General features: G+C 38.3%; 2 protein-coding genes across 12 annotated transcripts in view; one reads left to right on the top strand and one right to left on the bottom strand.

The window, feature by feature from the left end:
* INVS (inversin) overlaps nucleotides 1-2,236 on the bottom strand; it is a 126,191-nt gene extending 123,955 nt beyond the window's left edge. For all 7 annotated transcript variants that reach the window (XM_081512303.1, XM_081512327.1, XM_081512329.1 and 4 more), the window contains exon 1: nucleotides 2,010-2,236. The gene's annotated coding sequence lies outside the window, so the exon portion shown is untranslated. The remainder of the gene's footprint in view (nucleotides 1-2,009) is intronic.
* Nucleotides 2,237-2,363: 127 nt separating this feature from the next.
* The window catches only part of ERP44 (endoplasmic reticulum protein 44), an 81,558-nt gene continuing 61,382 nt past the window's right edge, over nucleotides 2,364-22,539 (top strand). For all 5 annotated transcript variants that reach the window (XM_081512447.1, XM_081512456.1, XM_081512466.1 and 2 more), the window contains exon 1: nucleotides 2,364-2,634. In XM_081512447.1, the coding sequence (XP_081368573.1) occupies nucleotides 2,578-2,634 (57 nt within the window). In that variant the 5' untranslated portion in view covers nucleotides 2,364-2,577. The remainder of the gene's footprint in view (nucleotides 2,635-22,539) is intronic.

Below are 22,539 nucleotides of genomic sequence, written 5' to 3'. Positions count from 1 at the left end.
AGTAACACGGCAAACTGGAGCATGTGTACCTATCTAAAGGGAGCAGCTGTTAATTAGCTACAGCTAATATCTACCATAAGGGTAAGTAGGCCTCTTCAGATTTTAACAAAAAGTGAAACTCCAATCCCTGTGACTCTCTTTTGTAAAATAAATTTATTACAGTTCATGAGCTTGACTGTCGTTGACAAGGATTATTGGTTATTTTAAAGTGAAAGTATTTTCTTAATTTTGTAAAGTTTAGCTCTTCATGGCTTTATTTTGCTGACAATTTCAGCTAACGTGTTGGCAGAAATTATGGGCCTTTTGAGAGACTTCTGTCATGTCTGAGCAAGTCTGTCATGTCAGAAAAACCAGTTATATGCAGGATTAAATTAAAGTGACTTACAGAAGCTGCAAAACAGGGTTGGAGGTTAAAACACAGAAGAGTAATTGTACTTGGGCTCAAGGTCCAGTTCTTTAATAATATGCAGTGTAAACGCAGGCTACCTCAGCTCTGCCTTCCCGTAAAATATGAAACATGAAATCAGTACACCGTGCTGATTCATTCAACAGGTTGAGTGCCAACTATGTGCTAGGCACTGTTCTGAACTCTAGACATTGTTCTGCACTTTAGATCACTCCAGGTGATCAGAGTTTTGGACACATCAGAATCACAAAAAAACTTTTGGAAAATAAACTAAAAATTTTATCTCAGTTATATATATTTATATATATCTCATCTCATAATTCTTAGCAACTTAGTACAGAAACAGGTAGATAGGTGGTTTTCAGTGAATGCTTGTTGAATGAAAAATCAGTGATAGGCTGAGTACTAAGTCCAGAGGGTGACCAGGGTCAAAGTTTAGTTTCTTGGAGTAATTAACTCATTTCTATTTACCAGAGAGATCGATGAGTGGTAAAGAGATCAGAACACCAAACTAGGAGAGAGGAGACCTAAATAAAAATCTTGACTCCATCAGTATTTAATTTTGTCAGTCTAAGAAATCTTAAAAAAAAAACAAAAACTCGAATGTATACAAAAAATTTTTAGCGCTAATGTTTTTCATAAATTTTTATAGATCAAAACCTCTTAGTTATGAAATTCTATAAAACGCAAAGGTATCATCATCATTAACTATAAAACAAGCCAGTGTAATAAACGCTCTAATAACAACTACAGAAAACTAGCGGTGCTGTAGTAGTAGTACTGTTAGTGGCTCAGCCATGACTGACTCTTTGCAACTCTATGGCCTATAGCACGCCAGGCTCCTCCGTCTATGGAATTCTCCAGGCAAGAATACTGGAGTGGGTAGCCATTCCCTTCTTCAGGGGTTCTTCCCGACTCAGAGATAGAACCCAGGTCTCCTGCATTGCAGGCGAATTCTCTACCATTTGAGACACCAGGGAAGCCCAAAGTGGTGCTGTAGTCACAAGCAAAGGAAGAGTAATTGTGATAAGGACCAAAGGATTGGTTGTTTGGGAAGTTCTCAGAGATGGTGACTGACATCAAACCGGGGTCTCCTGCATTGCAGGTAGATTCTTTAGCAGCTGAGCTACCAGGCAAGCTCAGCTGAGATTGCTTGGCTACAATTGGGGGCACGGCGATCTGGCTAGGTGTTCGTAAATGAATCTGGAGAGCTTAACCGCGCCCAGGTTAAGTTCCTTAACTGCTTGGCTAGCAAGTGTTGTAATTATCCAGTAGGAGTGATCCATGCATCAGTAGCAATCACTCTCGCACTGAGCTTTTCAGTTTACAGCGGGCTTCCCCAGTCTATCCCATAACTATTCCTTACAGGAGTCCAAAGTGACAATTACGGGTAAGTCATTAACACCTTCTACTGAAACCCACCAAGGGGGTGGCTCTGACTTTATAATGCTAGAACTAACGCAGAGAGAAGAGCAAGTAGGCAAGGAGGCCAGTGCTTGGAGGTTCAGGCCAGAGCTCAGGCCAGGAGGGCCGAGAGTTTGAGGCAGGGGCTAAGCACTGCAGACCGATAGGAGCCTCCCCAGCCAGGCCCCCTCTTACTCACCGTCGCCTCCTCCAGGACTCAAGTCCTGGGGGCGGCTCCAGGAGGCACGACCCCCGCTGGGCCGCCCCTCCTGCCAGGCCAGGCCACTACATCCGACTGGGACAGAGCCCACCGAGCTGAAAACTAGTGGAACCCCTCGGAAGGCTGAGCGAGGCTCTTGACGGCACAGCTTTCTGGGAATTGTAGTTCGCGTCCTCTAGTAACTCTGCCCACGCCCTTTCTATCCCACAAGGCCCCGCGCGCGGCCGACTTGGTGGACCAGGCCCGAGAGCTTGATGGGAAAAGAGTTCCGTGAGCTTGATGACGTGCTCTTTGAGAATGGCGCAGGACTACATTTTCCGACGTGCTCTGAGAGAGGCAGGACCCGGAAGTGAGGGTGTGCGAGGCCTCTCTGGAAGTTGTCCCGGGTGTTCGCCGCTGGAGCTCCGGGTCGAGAGGACGAGGTGCCGCTGCCGGGAGAATCCTCCACTGCCGCAGGCGCCCGGAGCCCAGCCCTTTCCTATCCTAACCCAACCTTCTCCAGTCCCAGCCGCCAGCTCCTGTCCCTGCCGCGGACTCCGGCGTTACCATGATTCCTGCCATCTTCCTATCCTTACCCGACCTCAGATGCTCCCTGCTGCTCCTGGTGAGTGAGTGAAAGAATGACAGACCCTTCGATAGATGGTCTGTCGGGCTCCCGCCCTTGCCGCGGGGGACAGAGCTGCTCCTACCCTTGCTTTCCTATTTTTTCTCCTGGTGGCGAGGAGTGTACCCTCCCCCGCTGCCTTCATTCTCGGCATCCGTCTGTCCTCTTCCCAGGCCCCGGGTTCCTGAGGCCTGAGAAACCACGGACGGAGAGTGAGACCTGTAAACCCGAGAATTAGCCCTGGGAGAAGAGTCTGTGGGAGAGTCACGGCGAGCAGCGCCCCTTCCCCCGGCTTTCGGAGGTTGTTTCGGTCCAGAGGGCTCATGAACTTGGTGGTAGTCTGTGTCCACAAGGTCGGGGCGTAGACCTTCTGTTCCCTCCCACCCCCTTCTTTTGGAAACAGTGTGAGGCCGACAGGTGCTGGGGTCTTGTGAATCTCGCTCTTGAGCCCTGAAACGGTGCCCGGGTCGGCGGAGCCCTCTGTTGTGGCTTGATACGATTGGTTGGGAACCCGGAACTGGAAGCTGGTTTGGTGTCCACTGGGGGAGGAAAGGTTTGAAGGGTGGAGGCTGTGATTACCAGAAAGCCTCAGCTCAGAGCCTCCCTCACATCTGGTTATACTGCCCCTCTCCACCCCGAAATTTAAGCAGAGTTCTTCAGGCTCCTGATTGGTGAATGACCAGGTTTTCTGCATACATATGCACTTATTCCTTAACTCCCTCACCGGCTCAGCACCATCCCATCTTGCAAAGGAATCTTCCCCACTCCGTCTTCCTCCAAAGTACATCTTGAGTGTGCAACCTGAGTAATCCAGGCTGCAGGTCAAATTGAGACAAAAGTGAAGGAGTAACTCCATGTGGCAAAAGGATGTATTTTTAACTGAACTGTTGTTATAACACGATATTTGAAAGTACTTTAATTGTAGTAGATTTTTATAAAGCTAAATTTAAGTTGAACATTAAGTTAAAATCACTCTTGACAATGTGAGAAATATAATTCAGTGGCTCACAGGAAGTCATATAGCTAGTTGTTGGCAGAACTGGGATTTGAAACAGGTCTCTTGACTCACAGTGCTTATTCTGCCATATCATGTTAAGTTTTTAATGTTTGTGTTTGAAATAGTTTCTCTCTGCCTGTCCCCTCTCTTCCTGTTTTCTCTTCTCTCCCCTCTCCTTCCTCTCTCCTCCCTCTTTTCTCTGTGATTTTCAAGTCATATTCAAAGGCCATACCCAGTACTTGGACTTTTTCAGAGGAAAACTGCTATTAAAAAACTAAAGGGTATGTCAAAATACTTTTGAGAACTAAAAGTTGCATAAACATGGTAATGTTACATGATGAAGTGTCCTGTTGTCACTTCTTATAATCATAGAGTAACAAGTGGCTTCTCTATAGAGGAAAATATTCTGTAGAGAACTGTTTCTTGGTAATTGCATCATACCCTGTGGGTCTGTTTTTTTCTGGAGTACTGGAATAATACTCAAAGACCACTCTGTCTTTAAGGGTAATAGATACTAATCTTTCCATATCCATAAAAATGGCCAGAATTATGAGTTGTTTGCCAGAAATTACTTCTAGGTTACAAAAAATATGAAGGGCAAAAATCATAAGAGATTGGAAAGAACAGGTGAAATACTGATTAGGGAAACTGTATCAGATTCACTGTTTGGCTGTAGAGCTAAATTTAAGAAAAAAGAATTTGTTTTGAAATAACTCAACGCTTTTTACAGAAAGCCTACAAACCTTGTTAAGCATAAAACATTTTTTTCTAATACTTTTAAAATCTAGTTAACATTTTGTATGCTTATCTGTCTAAATAAATGTAGCAGAATAGAAGGTATTTTAGAGAATACCTGTAAAGATTAATAGGCTGGAAAATAAAACCCAAGAAAAGGTTTAGTAAGCCAGAGTTACAAGTAGAGCTAAATTCAGTTCGAACACAGTGTTTGCCAAAGTAGTTTTAATAATCATATGCCAGTTAGCAAATATTTATAGAACATCTGTCTGATCACAATTTGAATTACTTATCTAATTGGCAGTTCTGTTCTTGTGATGGAACCTGCTTACTCAGAAACCCACCTGTCTAAAAATATATCCTTTATCTTCTCTAGTGTACTTTCTTCCTCCTCCTTCCAACTTCCCCTCTCAGACTTCAAGTTTATTCCCTCCCACGTTCAGCCATTGAATATCTCAAGTTCTCACTTAGCTGAGGTCATTTTTTTCTCTCCCTTAAATGGCATGCTCTAAAAAGCTATATATTCTCTTACCACAATGATTATTTTTTCAGGCAAACTATACCTCAACCCTAAAGAACTAGATCTGTTTAGTGGTGGTCATGAGATAACAGCTAAAACATAAAATCCTAAACTTCTGTAGGCAGGTAGTTCACCCCCACCTCCATCTCAAAATCATTTTGGGATATATCATTCTATGCCTTAAAAGCCCTTCTGGGATGGGTAACTAAACGTAAAAGTTCAATGTGACAACTTTTTCTTCCCTGAGCTTTTATGTATAGATAGCTTTAAAGTCAGGGTCTTAAACAATGAGTTCTTTTATTTTGGGCTTGCTTTTTGAAACACACCCTTTGCCTTTAAACTATTTTTAAACTCCACCGAATTTGCCACATGTCTTAGGCAAAGTCAGGTATTATAGGCACACTGATTTTGGGTAAATCAGAAAAGTATTTGAGTCACCTGGCAAATGCAAAAAAGGCATAATCCTCCTGATACCTTTACTGTACCTCATTATATTATTACTGTTATGGTTTGAATTGATCCATTAGATGTGCGATTACAACTTTAGGTCCTAAACTGTATAATCTCTGCCTCTATAACTGTTTATCGTATTTTGTGGATGATTTGAATGCTGAAGCTACATTTCTCTACTAAAGCTCCATGTATATAATGTCTGGATTGGGAAATTCCTTCTCAGTTGTGTGTGCTTTTAAGGAGAGCTACCTGAAGCAGAGAAAAGGCATCTGGCCAGATGTATCATGGCAGTATCTTTTCATTTTGCTATGTGACAATCTTTACTTGGCAGCTCATAGGCTAAGTTAAGGGGATGTTTCATTTATCACTAACCAAAGAATCGGTTACTTATCAATTAGCTCTTTGCTGCTTATCTTTCTGAGACGGGTTTACTCAGGATTAAAAGTGATCATTTTCCCCTTAAATTATTTATTTCTTAATAGTTCTTCCTGCATTGGTTTTGTACGTGAGTTTTGAGAATGTGAGATAAGTGAAATAAGACTAAGTTGGAATGAAGTTGTCTGATATAGCCTAAACCACCTTTTCTGTGGTTCACAGGTTTATAACATTCTGCTCCAGTTACCATATGGAAAAGGCTTTCTCATTAATCTCTTGATGGTTATGTTTATAGATCATAAGTTGTTACTAGCCCTAATTGCTTTGTGCCTGGACATTAAGGTTTTGACATTATTGTTCTCCTGGTTTGTTCAATATGTATAAGAAGCCAAGAAGTGTTTGCTTAGGGAGCTAAGTAAATCAGAGAGCCAAGTATTATTAAATATTTATTTAACTAAACTCTTTAAGTACCTTAAAAAATAAGTACAGTAGAATTCAGAGATGTCAGTTTTAGCCATTTGTGGCTATTATAAATACTGATTCCTGTCATCAAAAAGAGTACTTCTGGATACATGTGGTTCCATTTATAACTTTGTGGGTTATTTATCCTATTGATATGGCTTGCTCCAGATCACTGGTTTACAAAACCTGGTTGCTCGTTAGAACCATCTGGGCCAATTTTAATACAATTCTGTGTAAGCCCTCTACCAGGATAGTTATATCTGGGGGACCCAAACATTGCTTTTTGTTTGTTTGCTTTGTTTTTAATTCCCAGGTCACTTGTTTTTTCTTTAGTATGTCTCTCTAAAAGATAAGAATTAAACAACAAAGCAAAAAACAGAATACCATTGTCACAAGTAGAAAAAGTAACAGAAATTTCTTTATATCATCAAACACTTAGTGTTAAGATTTTCCTGTTTCAAAGAGAAAAAAATTTTTTAACAAATTGAATGTTCAAAGCAGGAACTGTGTAAGGTCCATACATCCCAGTTGGATTATACATCTCTTGTAAAACTTGTAAATCTATGGCTTCTCTCTCAATCTCAATTTTTTTTTCCCCTTGTAATTTATTGTTGAGAAAACTGGGTCCTCTGTCCTATATTATTTCTTACTTTCTGAATATTGCTGATTGTGTCCTTGTGGTGTGCTTTCATGTTTCTCTGTTCCATTTATTCCCTATACATTTGTAGTTAACTTTATGTGGGCTTAACCACCAATTCAGAGGTTAGGTTCATTTGTTTTTCAGTTTTTAAAAAGTTATTTTCTAATATATAATTATCGATATATAAGGTTTCCTGCTTCCAAAGCAATCTATAAAACAAACTGTATTTACAGAAGGCTAACTTCTTTTTTTTTTTTTTTTTTTTTTTAACTTTACATCTGACTCAAGGAATTCTTTTTTTTTTTTTTTTTTTTTTTTATAAATTTATTTATTTTACTTGGGGGCTAATTACTTTACAATATTGTAATAGTTTTTGCCATACATTGACAAGAATCAGCCATGGGTTTACATGTGTTCCCCTTCCCGAACCCCCCACCCACCTCCCTCCCCCTCCCATCCCTCTGGAAGAAGGCTAACTTCTATCCCTGGTCTATTCTATTCTCTTAACTTCCTCCTAATATAAGAAACCTTTAAAAAAATTTTTAATTTTTAATTCTTTCTTTTAAAAAGAAATGTAAGCAGCCTACTTGTATCTGTGTATCTGTTTCTCCATCCCCTTCGTAAACTCTGGCATATTATTCATACTTTCTCTGCCCACCTCACCCTCTCCCCTCTTAAACTCTATAAAGTGTATCCTAGAGTGTAAAGTGTACTCAGGATAGAAATATTCCTTATTTCTTTTAAACTGTTTATTTTTCCTCTGGGTAGATGTGGCTACTATTGTTCCCATTCTTTTGCTTTAACAAATATGTTAAACTACTTTCAGAACTACTTTTGCTAGTGTATCTTTGAGATATTAACAGATTCCTGTAATTGAAGTTGCTCAGGCAAATAAAAATGTATTTGTAACTTTGTAGATGTTGCTAAATAGTGGAAGTTCCACAGGAGTTTTTCCATTTTGAGTTCTCACCAACAAGGTAACAGACTTTTCTCATATTTGCATTCTTTGCCATGGGATTTTTAACTCTTTATCACCTTAGTTGATTCTCGAATACAGTCAGATTGAGAAGCACTGGAGCATACTATTCAACTCAGTAATATTTTGGATGGGTTAAAACTTGTAAAAGCCTTGTAAAAAATGTCTAATTCTCACAATTACTGACAACATGTTCCACTCTGTAGACTCTGACTTTTAATAGCTTTGTAATAACTCAACTTTTAGATGCACTATATTTTACTTCATCATTTGTTAAAATATTACTATTTTAATATAAATGATATTTTTAATATAAAATATGATTATTGGTCATCTCCAGTTTTCCACAGTTGTTTAAAAAATGTGCAGATGATTCACATTCAGTGATATTCACTATAGATCTGCAAATATATTCTCAGGTTAATTCTCTAGAATTGTATATCTTAGATCCTTTTTTTTTTTCTTTTATGGTATGTCTTTTATTTAGGATTTCAGATACATTGTATAGATTTGTCCTACTGTAAAGTTGTACAGATGTTTATTTCTGTGAACAGTGTATGAGTATACCTACTTCCTCACACTCTAGTTACAATGGGTGTTTTTGTAGTCTGTGCCAATTTAGTAGACCAACAATATTATGTGGTTTAAATGTACATTTATTTGATTACAACCAAAGGTTTGTTTTCTTCATAATTAATGACTATTTATAGTCCTGATTGAATATGTTTTTATGTGTTTGTTATTTACCCCTTTTCAAAACCTTGTTTACTCATTGCAGTAATTCAGAATAGATGTGCTCACAAGATACAGTTTAAGAATGACAGAAAGTGTTCTTTCTTCATTTAGCATCCATTCACAAGGTCAGTTCAGTTCAGTCGCTCAGTCGCGTCCGACTCTCTGCGACCCCATGAATTGCAGCACGCCAGGCCTCTCTGTTCATCACCAACTCCCGGATTCTACCCAAACCCATGTCCATCGAGTCGGTGATGCCATCCAACCATCTCATCCTCTGTCGTCCCCTTCTCCTCCCGCCCCCAATCCTACTCAGCATCAGGGTCTTTTCCAATGAGTCAACCCTTCGCATGACGTGGCCAAAGTATTGGAGTTTCAGCTTCAACATCAGACCTTCCAATGAACACCCAGGATTGATCTCTTTTAGGATGGATTGATTGGATCTCCTTGCAGTCCAAGGGACTCTCAAGAGTCTTCTCCAACACCACAGTTCAAAAGCATCAATTCTTCGGCGCTCAGCTTTCTTCACCGTCCAACTCTCACATCCATACATGACCACTGGAAAAACCATAGCCTTGACTAGACGGACTTCTCTTGGCAAAGTAATGTCTCTGCTTTTAAATATGCTATCTAGGTTGGCCATAACCTTCCTTCCAAGGAGTAAGCGTCTTTTAATTTCATGGCTGCAGTCACCATCAGCAGTGATTCTGGAGCCCAAAAAAATAAAGTCTGACACTGTTTCCACTGTTTCCCCATCTATTTCCCATGAAGTGATGGGACCAGATGCCACGATCTTAGTTTTCTGAATGTTGAGCTTTAAGCCAACTTTTTCACTCTCCTCCTTCACCTTCATCAAGAGGCTTTTTAGTTCTTCTTTACTTTCTGCCATAAGGGTGGTGTTATCCGCATATCTGAGGTTATTGATATTTCTCCTGGCAATCTTGATTCCAGCTTGTGTTTCTTCCAGCCCAGTGTTTCTCATCATGTACTCTGCATATAAGTTAAATAAGCAGGGTGACAATATACAGCCTTGACGTACTCCTTTTCCTATTTGGAACCAGTCTGTTGTACCATGTCCAGTTCTAACTGTTGCTTCCTGACCTGCATACAGGTTTCTCAAGGTAGCAGAGTGCAAAAAATACAGGGTTAGCTGTCAGGGCCTCTATGTCCAAGTTCCACCTCTTCCATATCCTTAACACTGTATCCTTGGATAAATCACCTAACTAAATTTTTTAGTCTCTAAGGTAAGCACTCCAGATTTGATAATTCAGTGATTCTTTGGTAGGCTATCTTGTTTTTTAAAAGGATATTCCTCTGACTTCTCTAATTAGTAAATTTCTTATTTGACTGGGTAGTTCCTAAAAAAATCTGCTGGCTTTGCAGGTCTATGGCCCCCTCACTCTGCTATACAGTGGGAGGAAGAGCACACTTTGGTCACAGCTTTTCTTATATTACTGTACTCGGTGTCACTTAACTAACTAAATGAAAAAACACAGTTCGGCTTTTTACAGCATTCAGTGCTCGTTAGCCTACCTTTGATCCCATAGAGAGGATCTACCTGGGTTTCAGGCTGCAGCAAATTTATTTCCTTGGTATTATTCTTTCCTTTCATCCTGTCGTTTGAGAGCCTGTTTACTGTCTGCTATGGAAAAGAAAGATAATTGAAATTCATATCATGCTTTCAAGGAATTTATAGTTCAGTGAGGGAGAGAAAACCTATATGTAAATAATTAGAATTTCAAAATGAGAATGTTAGGTGCCCTTAAGGTATTTGTTAAAGTGAGTTGTAGATCTTGCTTCTTCCAGTGTCTTCACCCCAGGCATACTGATTCAGAATCTGTACTTTAATAGTGTACCTTGCTGATTCATATATGCCCATTAAGTATGAGAAGTACAGCTGTAGACATCTAAAAAGAAGCAAATTTCTTCTCATTGGCAGAATCAGAAGACTTGAAGGAAGATGAGAACAGAGCCTAAAAGGTTAAATTGATGAGTTAATTTTCAGTCTTGAGTGGAATGAAGAAGAAAGCTTATATCCTTCAATGACTTAATAAATCTGCATCATGAATTGGATACCTGTTTTGGGGGTTTTCTTTCCTTTTCTTTTTTTAAGGAGTCTTGCTGTGTGGCTCACTGACATGGCCAGATGTCAGAATTGGCCCTAAAGAAGCTAGCAAACGCTTTGGCCACTTTCCATTAGAACAGCTCATTATTATCTTAGCCAAAATAAAAATCATGGTCTTTAGTGGATTCTCAGTAGCATTCCAATTACTCCACTCAGGAGGAGAAGGACAAAAACGTGACTTTGGAGAAATTTCTTATGTAATGCCATGGATCTCAGGTCTTGGTTCTGTTCTTGTAGACTGCAATCAGATTCTAACTGCTTTGGTTCCCTCAGTGATGTTGTGATCAAGATCTCTGATTCCTCTACTTGTGTGATTTTCTCATTATGTAGAACCTTGAACATTATATTTTAATGTATCTAATTTTTAGTCACCTGAATTTGTAGACATGAACATTACTAAAATAATAGAAAAAAGGGGAAAAGAAGGAAGAAATCATCTCCGAAAAATATTTGCTTATTGGAGCTAAAGAAAACTGTCAAGTTAGGTAGAGTGCCAATACTTTTCCCATTTCTTCCTTAAGATTAGAAGAGTCTATTAGTGGAAGGAAGCTGTTGTAATTGGACTTAAGAGATTTTAGAAAAGGCTCTTTAGGCATCAGAAGAATTTTTAACACTGGAAAAAAGGAGTTTCTGTGGGACTCTACCATTAGTGTTTTGCTCAGTTCAGTAGGTAGGTCACATGCAGTAGAATGACTGAAGGTTTAATTATCTATAACTACCATAAATTCATTAAAATGGAATAAAATATAAAATTCCATTCCTCAGTGACAGTAGCCGTTTCTCAAGGGCACAGTGGTCACGTGTGTGTGTGCTCAGTCACTCAGTGTGTCTGACTCCTTGCGAACCTTTGGACTGTAGCCTGCCAGACTTCTCTGTCCTTGGGATTTTTCAGGCAAGAATACTGGAGTGGGTTACCATCTGCCTTCTCCAGGGGATCTTTCCAACCCAGGGATCGAACCAGCATCTCCTGTGTCTTCCTGCATTGCAGGTGAATTCTTTACCATCTGAGCCACCAGGGGAGCCCAGTGATGGAGTAGAGATCATGAATAACTTTATAAAGTGAAATAGTAAATGGAGTTAAAATTTCTTGGTCCTTTGGACAAGATACTCTCATATTTACATGCCTGCTGTTTAGCCGGTTTTTTTTTTTTGAAGTTTTGTAGGGGAAAATGCCAACTGTTGAAATATTACTGAAACAATATGGAAGTCTATTTGTGAGTGAAGAGTGGTTTCAATTGTGTGTGTGATCTAAGAGACAGGTTTTTTTTTTTTTTTTTTGGCTGTGCCAGACAGCATGCAGGATCTTAGTTCACTGACCAGGGATCAAACCTGTGCCCCCTGCAGTGGAAGAGCCCTAACCAGTAGATTCCCTAGTATAACCAGTAGAGGATTCCCTAGGAGAGAATCTGACCCAATTGCAGTAAAACCCCAGCTAGCTGGTAAAAGCTCATATTTCTGTAATGACTTCACATTCTGAAAGAGCTGAGATAAAGAAGAGCTACACTTTTTTTGGTAGTCAAAATAATTCTTTGAAAACAGCTACTCAAATTGACTCATTCCTCAATTTTTCTAGCACCAGTTTTTACTATTAAAATGGATTCTGATTCTCATAGGAAGTCTTGTGATTTGTTCACAATTAACACAAGTACCACAGTGTTGCAGAATATTTGGTTCTTAATTTAATCTTTGAATGAACAGTTTCAGGTACCCTAATTTTGCTTTAGAACTGTAAAAATTGTGCTGCATTTTAAACACATTCTATTTATTTGTTTCAGAAACTGTCCAGTTTGTTTATTATTTAATTGTGCCTGCACTCTGATCTTGAGTATCTTCCAGAAGCAAAGTGAAGTATTTTTTCCTTAATAATAACTTGAAAGTATATCAACTAAAGAGAAAATTTCTAGGAGAATATTTGATTCAGGAGTCAGAGATTTGGTCTCAAATCTTGGATCTGCTGCTTTTCACCTTTTGTTATCTTGCCTATTAACTTCTGAGGAATAATACAGGTTTTGTGTCTGAGTCATAGGAGGTGTTATTTGCATGGTTCTACGATTCTGTGGAAGGAAAAGTGCTAAAAAGGTATCATACTTTTTTATTCTCAGATATCAGTTTCTGGTACAATACCTTACACAGATTAAGTGCTCAATAATAATTTTGTTGAGTGTATGATACAAAGAAAAGGTAGGTCTAGGGTAAGGAGGATAGGAATGCCCAGAGGAGTAGGAGTTTGTAAGCATCACCAAGAAGGTGAGCTTTGAACTGGGTGAGGGAGTTAGTCTTTGCAATTTCTTGAGGGGAAGAGCCTTCCAGGCAAGGGCATTAGCCAGAGCAGTCCCTAATGTGAGAGTGTCACAGGCATATTGAAGGAGCAGCAAGAAGGACAGTGTGTGTGTCATGCTGTGAAGAAGGTGCAGTGCATTAGAAGATTAAATCATGTACCTAAACACGTTTTGCAAAGCTGTCTTTATTGCTGACATTTTCTTTTTTCTTATTTTCTATTCTGTGCTTTATTTTTTTAAAAATTGCTGACATGACCCAAGAAGGTAGAACTCCCTAACAGGCTTGCTGGTAATATTGATCTCACCCATGGCCCAGGTGGCTCTGCTGGGAGTAGCCTTGGCTGTTTACCCCAGTGTTCCCCCAGTTTGCTAAATTGAAAAGATTCTCTGTGTGTAACAGAACAGGTCACAACTTGAAGTTGTAATAATTCAAGCTGTTAAGACAAAAGATTTCCTGACATATTTTTTTTTGATTCCTAAATGCAATATACTTTCACAGTACAGAAAAGCATAATGAAGGAAAAAAGTACATACTCCTACCACTAAAACATTTTAGTGTATACCCATCCTTCCAGTTTTTTTGTGTGCATATTTGAAAGGACTTTTTAACAGTGAAATGTGTGTTTTGAACAATGTAGTGTTGGGCTCTTGCTCTTGTTTGGTCCTGCTGTAGTCACCATTACTGGCTACCTGAGAACAGAAGCTGCCCACGTGTGTACATGCGTTTCTGCCCATGGAACTTGGAAACGGCATTGAGCTTGACCACTTAACTTTAGAAAGTTAGTTAGCTTTTAAGAGCTTCCTTTTTCTTGCCTATCAAATAGAATACAGTCCTCTCTTTTGAAGAGTTCTGGGAAGGCAAAATGAGACTGTTTATGAGTGTGTCCATGGTACATCGTAGGCATTTAAATTTTTTGATTTCTGTCATGTTGTAAGTGCTCCACAAATGTTGTTTAGTTTAAGGAATCAGTGAATGAATGAATGAATGATTGAGTATATTTTCTCTTTTGGGTAACTTTCAAGTTGTCCGTCCTGTGGTATTACAATTGTGTGCATTGAAGTAATGAGCTGGCATGACAAGCTTCCAGCCCCTGTGGTCTTCTGATGCTGATTGCACTGTCAGTATTATACTAAAAAAAAAAACTTAAAAATGTGACCATACAGTGAATAAATTATTGCCTAGTTCTGTTTTATAACTATACTTAGATTTGTACTTAAATTCAGTATATAATGATGAAAACAGTTTGTGGAAACAGTGGTATTTTGTTGTACAGACTGCTGGTTTTAGGATTAAAAGTGGTATTTTGTTGCACAGACCACTGGTTTTAGAATTAAAAGAGACTTGGGTTTGAACCCTGTCCCACCACTAGTTTGCACAAGTCACTTAGTCTATTTGAGTCTTAATCCTTCAGCAGCTATTTGCACTTATTGTATGTCATATACTGCAAACTTTCATTTTCCTTTTATAAACCAGAGATAATTCCTACTTCAGGAGTTGCTATGATGTAAAAGAGCTGTGTGTTTGTAAATAGTAAATCTACATGTTGTAACATTGAAATATTCTTGTGTGCTTCAAACATATATTTGTTACTTATATTTTCCCCTCCTGCCTAGGTATACAGTGTGGTACATCCCTTTCAAGGAGCGCTGATGCATTATGGAAGTAGTTCTAAGATCTGAAATTCCAGGATAACTGAAAGTCCTAGTTCATTCTCAGCTCTACCCCTCTTTGTAGTTGTGTGAAATTAAGCAAATTTCTTTATCTTTCTGACCCTCAAGTTTCATATTTTGAAAATGAGGATAATTATTTTCCAAGGTTGTGTGTTTAAGGTATAGTGTATATAAAGTACTTTGCATCATGTCTGGCATATAGAAGAGATTTTTGTTCTGTAAGGTAATGAATGGAGGAGGAAGATAGAGTCGTGCTTATGAAATGGAGGAAGTACCTTGGAGCAGGATTGTGCCTGTCCTGATAAACTTTCGGTGCTTGTGCTACCTTTCCAACCTTCTGAAATGAGCAAATGGCTGAGGCTTTTTATTTCAAAAGTCTGATTCTAAACACTGGTTTCTCAAAGTGCTTATCAACTTGTCTCTTTCCCCTGACAAATGTAACTATGATTGATAGAAATAAAAATCTCACTTGATATGCATTTCTGCTTTTACTACAAAGCAAATAAATTCCTTAAGTGGTTTAAATGAAAGTGGGAAACATGCTTTACGCTTTGCTGTTAGAAAGGTATCATTTGCTCCACACAGAAAGGCATCGTTTCTAGTACTTTGTACTCTCAAAATCATTCAAAAAATACATCCCTGACTGTTGTAGTTGATGAGATATTTGGAAAATGATGATGATTCCTTAGAAATATATAATCTTTCTCTAGTAGAATCTAGAGAATAGAAGATTATTGCAGCATATTTTGGTCACTGAAAAGATATAAATATAAAAATCCTATTTGTGTAAGTGTGGAAGATTTCAAATTGCTGGTTATACAGTTTCATATGTTCCCATAAGCTTATCTTGCATATGCCGTAGTTATCCCTTAAACATTGCTTCCAGCACCATGTGAAGTTATTTACACATAAGCATGTATAATATATACCACTTTTAGTAAGTTTTGGCCATTAAGCTAGATCTGCTTATAGATTTGATGAAAACTGAGGATATAACAGATCTTTTTGAGTTTAGAAACTGTGAGGAAGGTACTCGGTAAGAACCTATTGGCATTTAAGATAGTTTATAAAGAGTATTTCAAGTTGGATCAAGAAAAACTCATCATATGGTTTTCCTTTTCTAATCTCATGAATACATCTTCAAACCCTTCCAGTTGGGAAGATGGGTACTTGGTCAGAAGAGAAGGGTAAATTATGTTTCCCAGTTCACAACACTAAGTTGTAAAGACCTCCTTAATATACACTGGTCATTGTCTTGAACAAAAGGGTGGTTTAAGGTATATAAGATGAGCCTTCAAGAAATAGCTTTTAATTCTGCGAAATATTCAATATTCTGTAGCAGAATAATCAGATTTTAAGTCTTCTTTTTCTCATTTGGCCCATGAGCAAGGGAAACCATCCAGGAAGTAGTTAACTGTACTTACAGTGTAGTGTTGGATGCCTAAGTAGAAGTCATTCTTAGCTTACCTTATTTGGGGAATACTTACATGTACAGTGGTACTGACTTCCCTTGATCATCTTCAGCTGTTATTTCTTATACAAAATAGGCGGTGATATATGAAGACATTACCAGAAAGTTGTATATATTCCAACATGAATTGATTTTCTAAGAGTATACTATTTATTCTGGAATATTACTTTGAAGACTAAGTTAATAAATATCCCTGAATAGTCTAAAAATGGGATAGAAGATATTTTCTTAATGGCTTAAAATGCACTTTTATTCAGGTTGTTTAAATGGTCTTTAGTTTAAGGAACGAACAAGGGTATCTTCTGGGCACATTTTCTTCTAAGAGAAATGCATGATACTAGTATTACTATCAAAGTTTATCATCCCTTTGTCAGGACTGACGTATTTCCTATCAGTAAGTTGTTTTAGGTAATTTAAGTCAATTCCATGCACACAAGCCAAATATGTGCGAGTGTGTCTTTGTTTTTCCTTTTTTTCTGCAAATCATTAAAAAATATAAAGAAGCATTTCTATTTCTGTTTGGCTTTTGAAATGATATTGTTAATGCCTTAGTTCCTAAGTCTAGGGCTTTCCTTGTGGCTCAACTGGTAAAGAACCTGCCCACAATGTGGGAGACCTGGGTTCGATCCCTGGGCTGGGAAGATTCCCTGGAGAAGGGAAAGGCTACCTACTCCAGTATTCTGATCTGGAGAATTCTATGGACTGTATAGTCCATGGGGTTGCAAAGAGTCGGACACGACTGAGCGACTTTCACTTCACTTCACTTCTTTCTAAGTCTACAGTGACACCTCATACAACGGTTGGCTAATATTATCTGTTGGTGGCAGGCAGAGTCTGTATGGTTCTGTTGATTTGCGTCCGTGTAAACAAATTTTAAGCTTATAGACTGAAAGTATATAAGTAGAGGAGTTTGTGTCTGCCTTACTAGTGGCACCAGACATGGTTTAACTTTTTAAAAAAGATAATTGTGATGTTTTTAGACTACCCTTTAGTAAGCCTATCACTCATACCCTGATAACATTTTATTCTGTCAGCTACCCTGTTTCTTCTTGAAGTAGTATGCCCCTTACTTCTTTTTTTCTCTTTTCTCCTCCTACATCTTTATTTTTTTTCAAATTATGAAAATATGGTATCACATTTACAGGAGACTTGGAAAATACAGAACAAAGTTACATATATAGTTCCATGATATATTACAATTATCTTTTTAAGTAGATAAACTAAGGTTTTTTAGTTGGAGTTTCAATATCGAACTCTCAAAAATTGACAGAATGACTATACAGAGAAGTAGAAGGATATAGTAGACCTGAAAGCACTATGAACCAATTCAACATAATTAAGATTTATACAGGTTTCACATAACAGTAGAATACGACTTCTATTCAGCTTCCCATAGACTGTAAACTAAGAGACAATGGAACGTATCCAAGGACATAAGACTAGGTGCAAAAATTTCATGGTTGAAGGTACTGAAATCATAGTCTGTTTCCCCTGCTTTTTTTATGCTCCAGTGGTTCACTCTGTTTTCTCTCTCTGTCCCTCTTTCTGTCTCCCCCTCCACCTCACTGGTTGGGGAAAGGGAAAAGGCCTTCATATAAGTTACAGGAGAACAGTAAGGAGATAAATGTACTGTTGAAGAGCTGCTTTTCTCCCTTCTCATCAGATCTTGTTATCCAGTGATTCTAACTCACAGCTTTACCTATTGCTTCTAAAGATTGGAGGGACTTGGGCGTCTATTAGTGTTTTGTTAGTGCCTTGGACTCAGTTAGTTTCTTGGTGTTTTAGTCCTGGTGTGAAAAGTAGTCAAATTCAGTTTCCAGACTCTTCCTGCTAGTTGGTAGAAGGCACTTCATCTTCTGTCAGCTGTTTTCCTCATTGACTAGGCAAGACATATACCTAGTGAAATTGAAGTAAATCAGTGATTGCATAGTAATTGCTTTTCTAAAATAGTCTTACTTTCATTACCTCTAGCTACTTGGATTTATAGCTTTGCCACATTGACTTTTGCATCCCTTTAGTTTGTCACCATGACCTGTTTGTCTTTCTTTTGAAAGTTCTACAAATCTCCCCCACCCCAGTCCAGGCCCTCATTTCCCTTTCTTCTTTGTATTACCATTTCACTCAATTAGCTGTATTATCTTACTTCTCTCCAGTAAAGAGAGGAGCACAGTGATTTCAGAACGTAAAGATTAGGGCTCCTTCCTTACTGAGAAGTCTACCATGACTTCTTACTTCTGCTGTAGTGAATATCAGTCCCTCTGTCAAGCTTTCAAGAGTATTATACTCTGGGCTTCCCAGTTGGCACTGGTGGTAAGGAATTCCCCTGCAAGTGAAGAAGACTTAAGAGAAGCGAGTTCGATCCCTGGGTTGGGAAGATCTCCTGGAGGAAGGTATGGCAACTCACTCCAGTATTGCCTGGAGAATCCCATGGACAGAGGAGCCTGGCAGGCTTTGGTCCATAGGGTTGCAAAGAGGTCGGACACAATTGAAGCGGCTTATCACACAGCACAGCACATACTTACTCTCCTAACACCTTGGTGGGTTTTTTTTTCCTTGACATTCTAGCTTCCAGGTTCATCTCCCAGTACTGCACTATGTGAACTTCCATAGCCAGGCTTTCTCTTCACTTACTTCATCCATGGAAACTGTTCTGCTCATTTTACCCATCCTGTGCTCTCTGCCTTCTCCTAAATTTTTCTGTAAGCCTTACAGTACTTGGTATCGTATGTCTTGTGTGCTAACCTTTCATGCATGATCATGAATCTCTTGAAGGACAGAATGTGCCTTTAATTGAATTCCCTGTAGGCCCTACCGGTTCAGTGCTTCCATCCCCATAGACTATAATCGAAGAACTTCAGTGAGCTTGTGGGAGAGCAGGCGGATATGTTCTTGGTGAGCTGTACATAATAGAGTTGTCTGATAAATGTGTGGAAGGAAAAGGTGAGGAGATGTTCAGCCTGGTAGGGTAAAACTTTGTACTCTAAAGTGTATTGGTTCATCCTGTGAGTTCTCTGTCATATCTAGTGTTCCAGTTGGAGGCTAAATGGCCATTCTGCCAAGGATGCTGTTAAGCAGAGTTGTGCATGACCTAGGAGGGGAGGGTATTATTCAATCAGATAAATTAATGTCCCCTTCAGCTTTGTAATTCTAAATAAGTACTGTTTTGACCTAATAAAGAAGAGGCCAGGGAGACTGATGGGAATTTAGGAATTGACAAAGGTAATAAGATGTTAAACAGTAATACTAATAATTTATAGCTGAGTAATCTTTGTAGGTTTTGGACCTGTTTTTCAGTGTTCTGTTTACATCTCATGATGTTGAAAACAAAATTCAAAATTACATATACGTTTTTGTGACCTTCACATTTGATTATTTGTTCAACTTATAAGTCTCAACTTATGAAGTCTCAACTGAGAGACTTCCATTTAGAAGACTATTTAGCCTACTCTTTATCCAAAAACTTTGTTTTGAATTACTAAAAACAAAATGTTCATTGGAATTGCTATGTTAATTTTGTTTATGATAAATAGAAAAATTATACTCCTCCCCACAAGGCTAGAGAATGTGAACTTCAGCTGATTGAAACTTGCTTTCCTCTCTCTTTTAAAATAAAATCCAGTGGTGAGTACAGTATTTTTAAAATTCATTCTCTTCATTTGATTGTGAATTGACTTGTCACTTTTTTACTTGCTGCTTGTCCTAAGGCAGGCCAGATATTCTTCTCAAGTCTTTTTGTGAGTGGGAGGTCTCTAGAATTATTGCTGTATGATGAATTATGTTTCTTTTTCCTACTTAAAAGTGATCCTTTCACTGTCATAATTTGAGTTCTAGTCCCCAAGCAAACGTTTCAGAAAATGCCTTCTGTTTTAACAGTCAGGTAAATGTCATTCATGTCCTCTTCCAGCTTTTAAGTAGATGGGCTTCTTTTGAGGTCTCAAAGAATTGTAGAATGTCTAAACATGGAAGAATTTTAAAGTTATTTGGTTGATCTCTTTGCTCATTAAGCAAATATTGTGGAGTCTCTACCACGTGTCAAGCACATACTAAGTACTAAGGAAATAAATGAACAAAACAGTATAAAAGCTACGCTTCATTGGCAAAAGTAAAATTTTACTAAAAAAAAGTAAAATTTTTTAGAGCAGAACATTTTATTTTTAATTATATCCAACCTGTCAATTCATTCTTTCATGGATCATGCCTTGGGTGCTATATCTAAAAAGTCATCAACTTAAGACCATCTTGATTTTCTCCTGTGTTATCTTCTAGGAATTTTATAGTTTTGTGTTTTACGTTTAGGTCAGTGATCTATTTTGAGTTAGTTTTTGTGAAAGGTGCATGGTCTATATCTACATTCATGTTTTTGCATGTGCAGTTTGTTACAGCACCATTATTGGAAAAGACTGTCTTTGCTCCATTGTATTGCCTTTATTCCTTCATCAAGGATCAGTCAGTTGGTTCTGTTTTTCTTGGTCTGTCTCTGGACTGTCTATTCTTTTCCACTGATCTGTTTCTGTATTTCCACTGATCTTTTACCAGTACCACACTGTCTTGATTATTGTGACTTTATAGTTAGTCTTGAAGTCGGTGGTGTCAGTCCTCCAATTTTGTTCTTGTTCTCAGTGTTGTGTTGGCTAGTCTGTATCGTTTGTCTTTCTACGTAAACTTTAGAATTAGTTTCTTAATATCCAGATAAGAACTTGCTGGGAATTTGACTGGGTTTGCATTAACTGTATAGATCAGGTTGGCAAGAATTCACCTCTAGACAATTTTTTGAGTTTTCTGGTACATGAATATGTACTTAGTTCTTCTTTGATTTCATGCATCAAAATTTTGTAGTTTTCCTCATATAGATCTTGTATACGTTTTGTTAGATTTATACTAAGTATTTTTATTTTGGATGGTGTATTTTGAATTTCATGTTTAACTTGTTTATTGTTTATTTAGGAAAGCAATTGACTTTTGTGTATTAACATTGTATTCTGCAGTATTGCTGTAATCGTTTATTAGTTCTAGCAGCTTTTTGTCATTTGTTTTGAATTTCTGCATGGATTATCAAGTTGTCTGTAAACAAAGACAGTTTTATTTTTTCCTTCCCAATCTGCATATGTTTTATTTCCGTTTCTTGTCTTATTGTATTAGCTAGGATGTCCAGTGTGATCTTAAAAAACAATGGTGTGAGGAGACATCCTTGCCTTAAAACTGATCTTAGTGGTAATGCTCAAGTTTTTCACCGTTAAGTATGATGTTTGCTGTAGACTTTTCAAAATGTTCATTAACAAGTTGTAGAACTTCCCCTGTTCCTCATTTACATGAGTAGGTGTTAGATTTTGTCAAATTGCATTTTCTGCATGTATTTATATAATCTTATGACTTTTCTTCTCTAGCCTGTTGTTGTGATGGATTACCTTAAATGATTTTCAAATGTTGAACTGGTCTTGCATACCTGTAATAAATCCCACTTGGTCATTGTGTATAATTCTTTCTATTTACTGTTAGATTCGGTTCACTGATATCTTTTGGAGGACTTATGCATCTGTCTTCATGAAAGATATTGGTTTGTATTTTCTTGTGATGACTTGTCTGCTTTGGTATTAAGGTAATGCTGGCTTCATAGAATGTGTTAGGAAATATTTCCTTTGCTTCTGTCTTCTGAGATTGTAGAGAATAGATATAGTTTTTTTTTCCTTTATTAAATGTTTGGTTAAATTCACCAGTGAACCCATCTGAGCCTGGTGCTTTCTGTTTTGGAAGGTTATTAGTTATTGATTCAGTTTCTTTAATAGGTACCAGTCTGTTTAGATAGTCTGTTTCTTTGTGTGTGAGTTTTGGTAGATTGTATCATTTGAGGAATTGGTCTGTTTCATCTAGGTGAGCATAGGGTCATGAAATTAAAAGACGCTTACTCCTTGGAAGGAAAGTTATGACCAACCTAGACAGCATATTAAAAAGCAGAGACATTACTTTGCCAACAGAAGTCCGTCTAGTCAAGGCTATGGTTTTACCAGCAGTCATGTATGGATGTGAGAGTTGGACTGTAAAGAAAGCTGAGCACTGAAGAATTGATGGTTTTGAACTGTGGTGTTGGAGAAGACTCTTGAGAGTCCCTTGGACTGCAAAGAGATCCAACCAGTCCATCCTAAAGGAGATCAGTCCTGGGTGTTCATTGGAAGGACTGATGCTGACGCTGAAACTCCAGTATTTTGGCCACCTGATGTGAAGAGCTGAATCACTGGAAAAGACCCTGATGCTGGGAAAGATTGAGGGCAGGAGGAGAAGGGATGACGGAGGATGAAATGGCTGGATGACATCACCAACTCGATGGACATGGGTTTGGGTGGACTCAGGGAGTTGGTGATGGAGAGAGAGGCCTGGCGTGCTGCAGTTCATGGGGTCGCAAAGAGTCGGATGCGACTGAGCATCTGAACTGAACTGAACTGAGCATAGGGTTGTTCTTAGTATTCCCTGATTA

The sequence above is a fragment of the Giraffa tippelskirchi genome, chromosome 1 (assembly GCF_054371585.1).
Source record: "Giraffa tippelskirchi isolate mGirTip1 chromosome 1, T2T-mGirTip1v1.2.pri, whole genome shotgun sequence".
Lineage (NCBI taxonomy): Eukaryota > Metazoa > Chordata > Mammalia > Artiodactyla > Giraffidae > Giraffa > Giraffa tippelskirchi.
The sequence above is the reverse complement of the archived record's forward strand: the minus strand, read 5'-3'. Positions and strand labels throughout refer to the sequence as shown.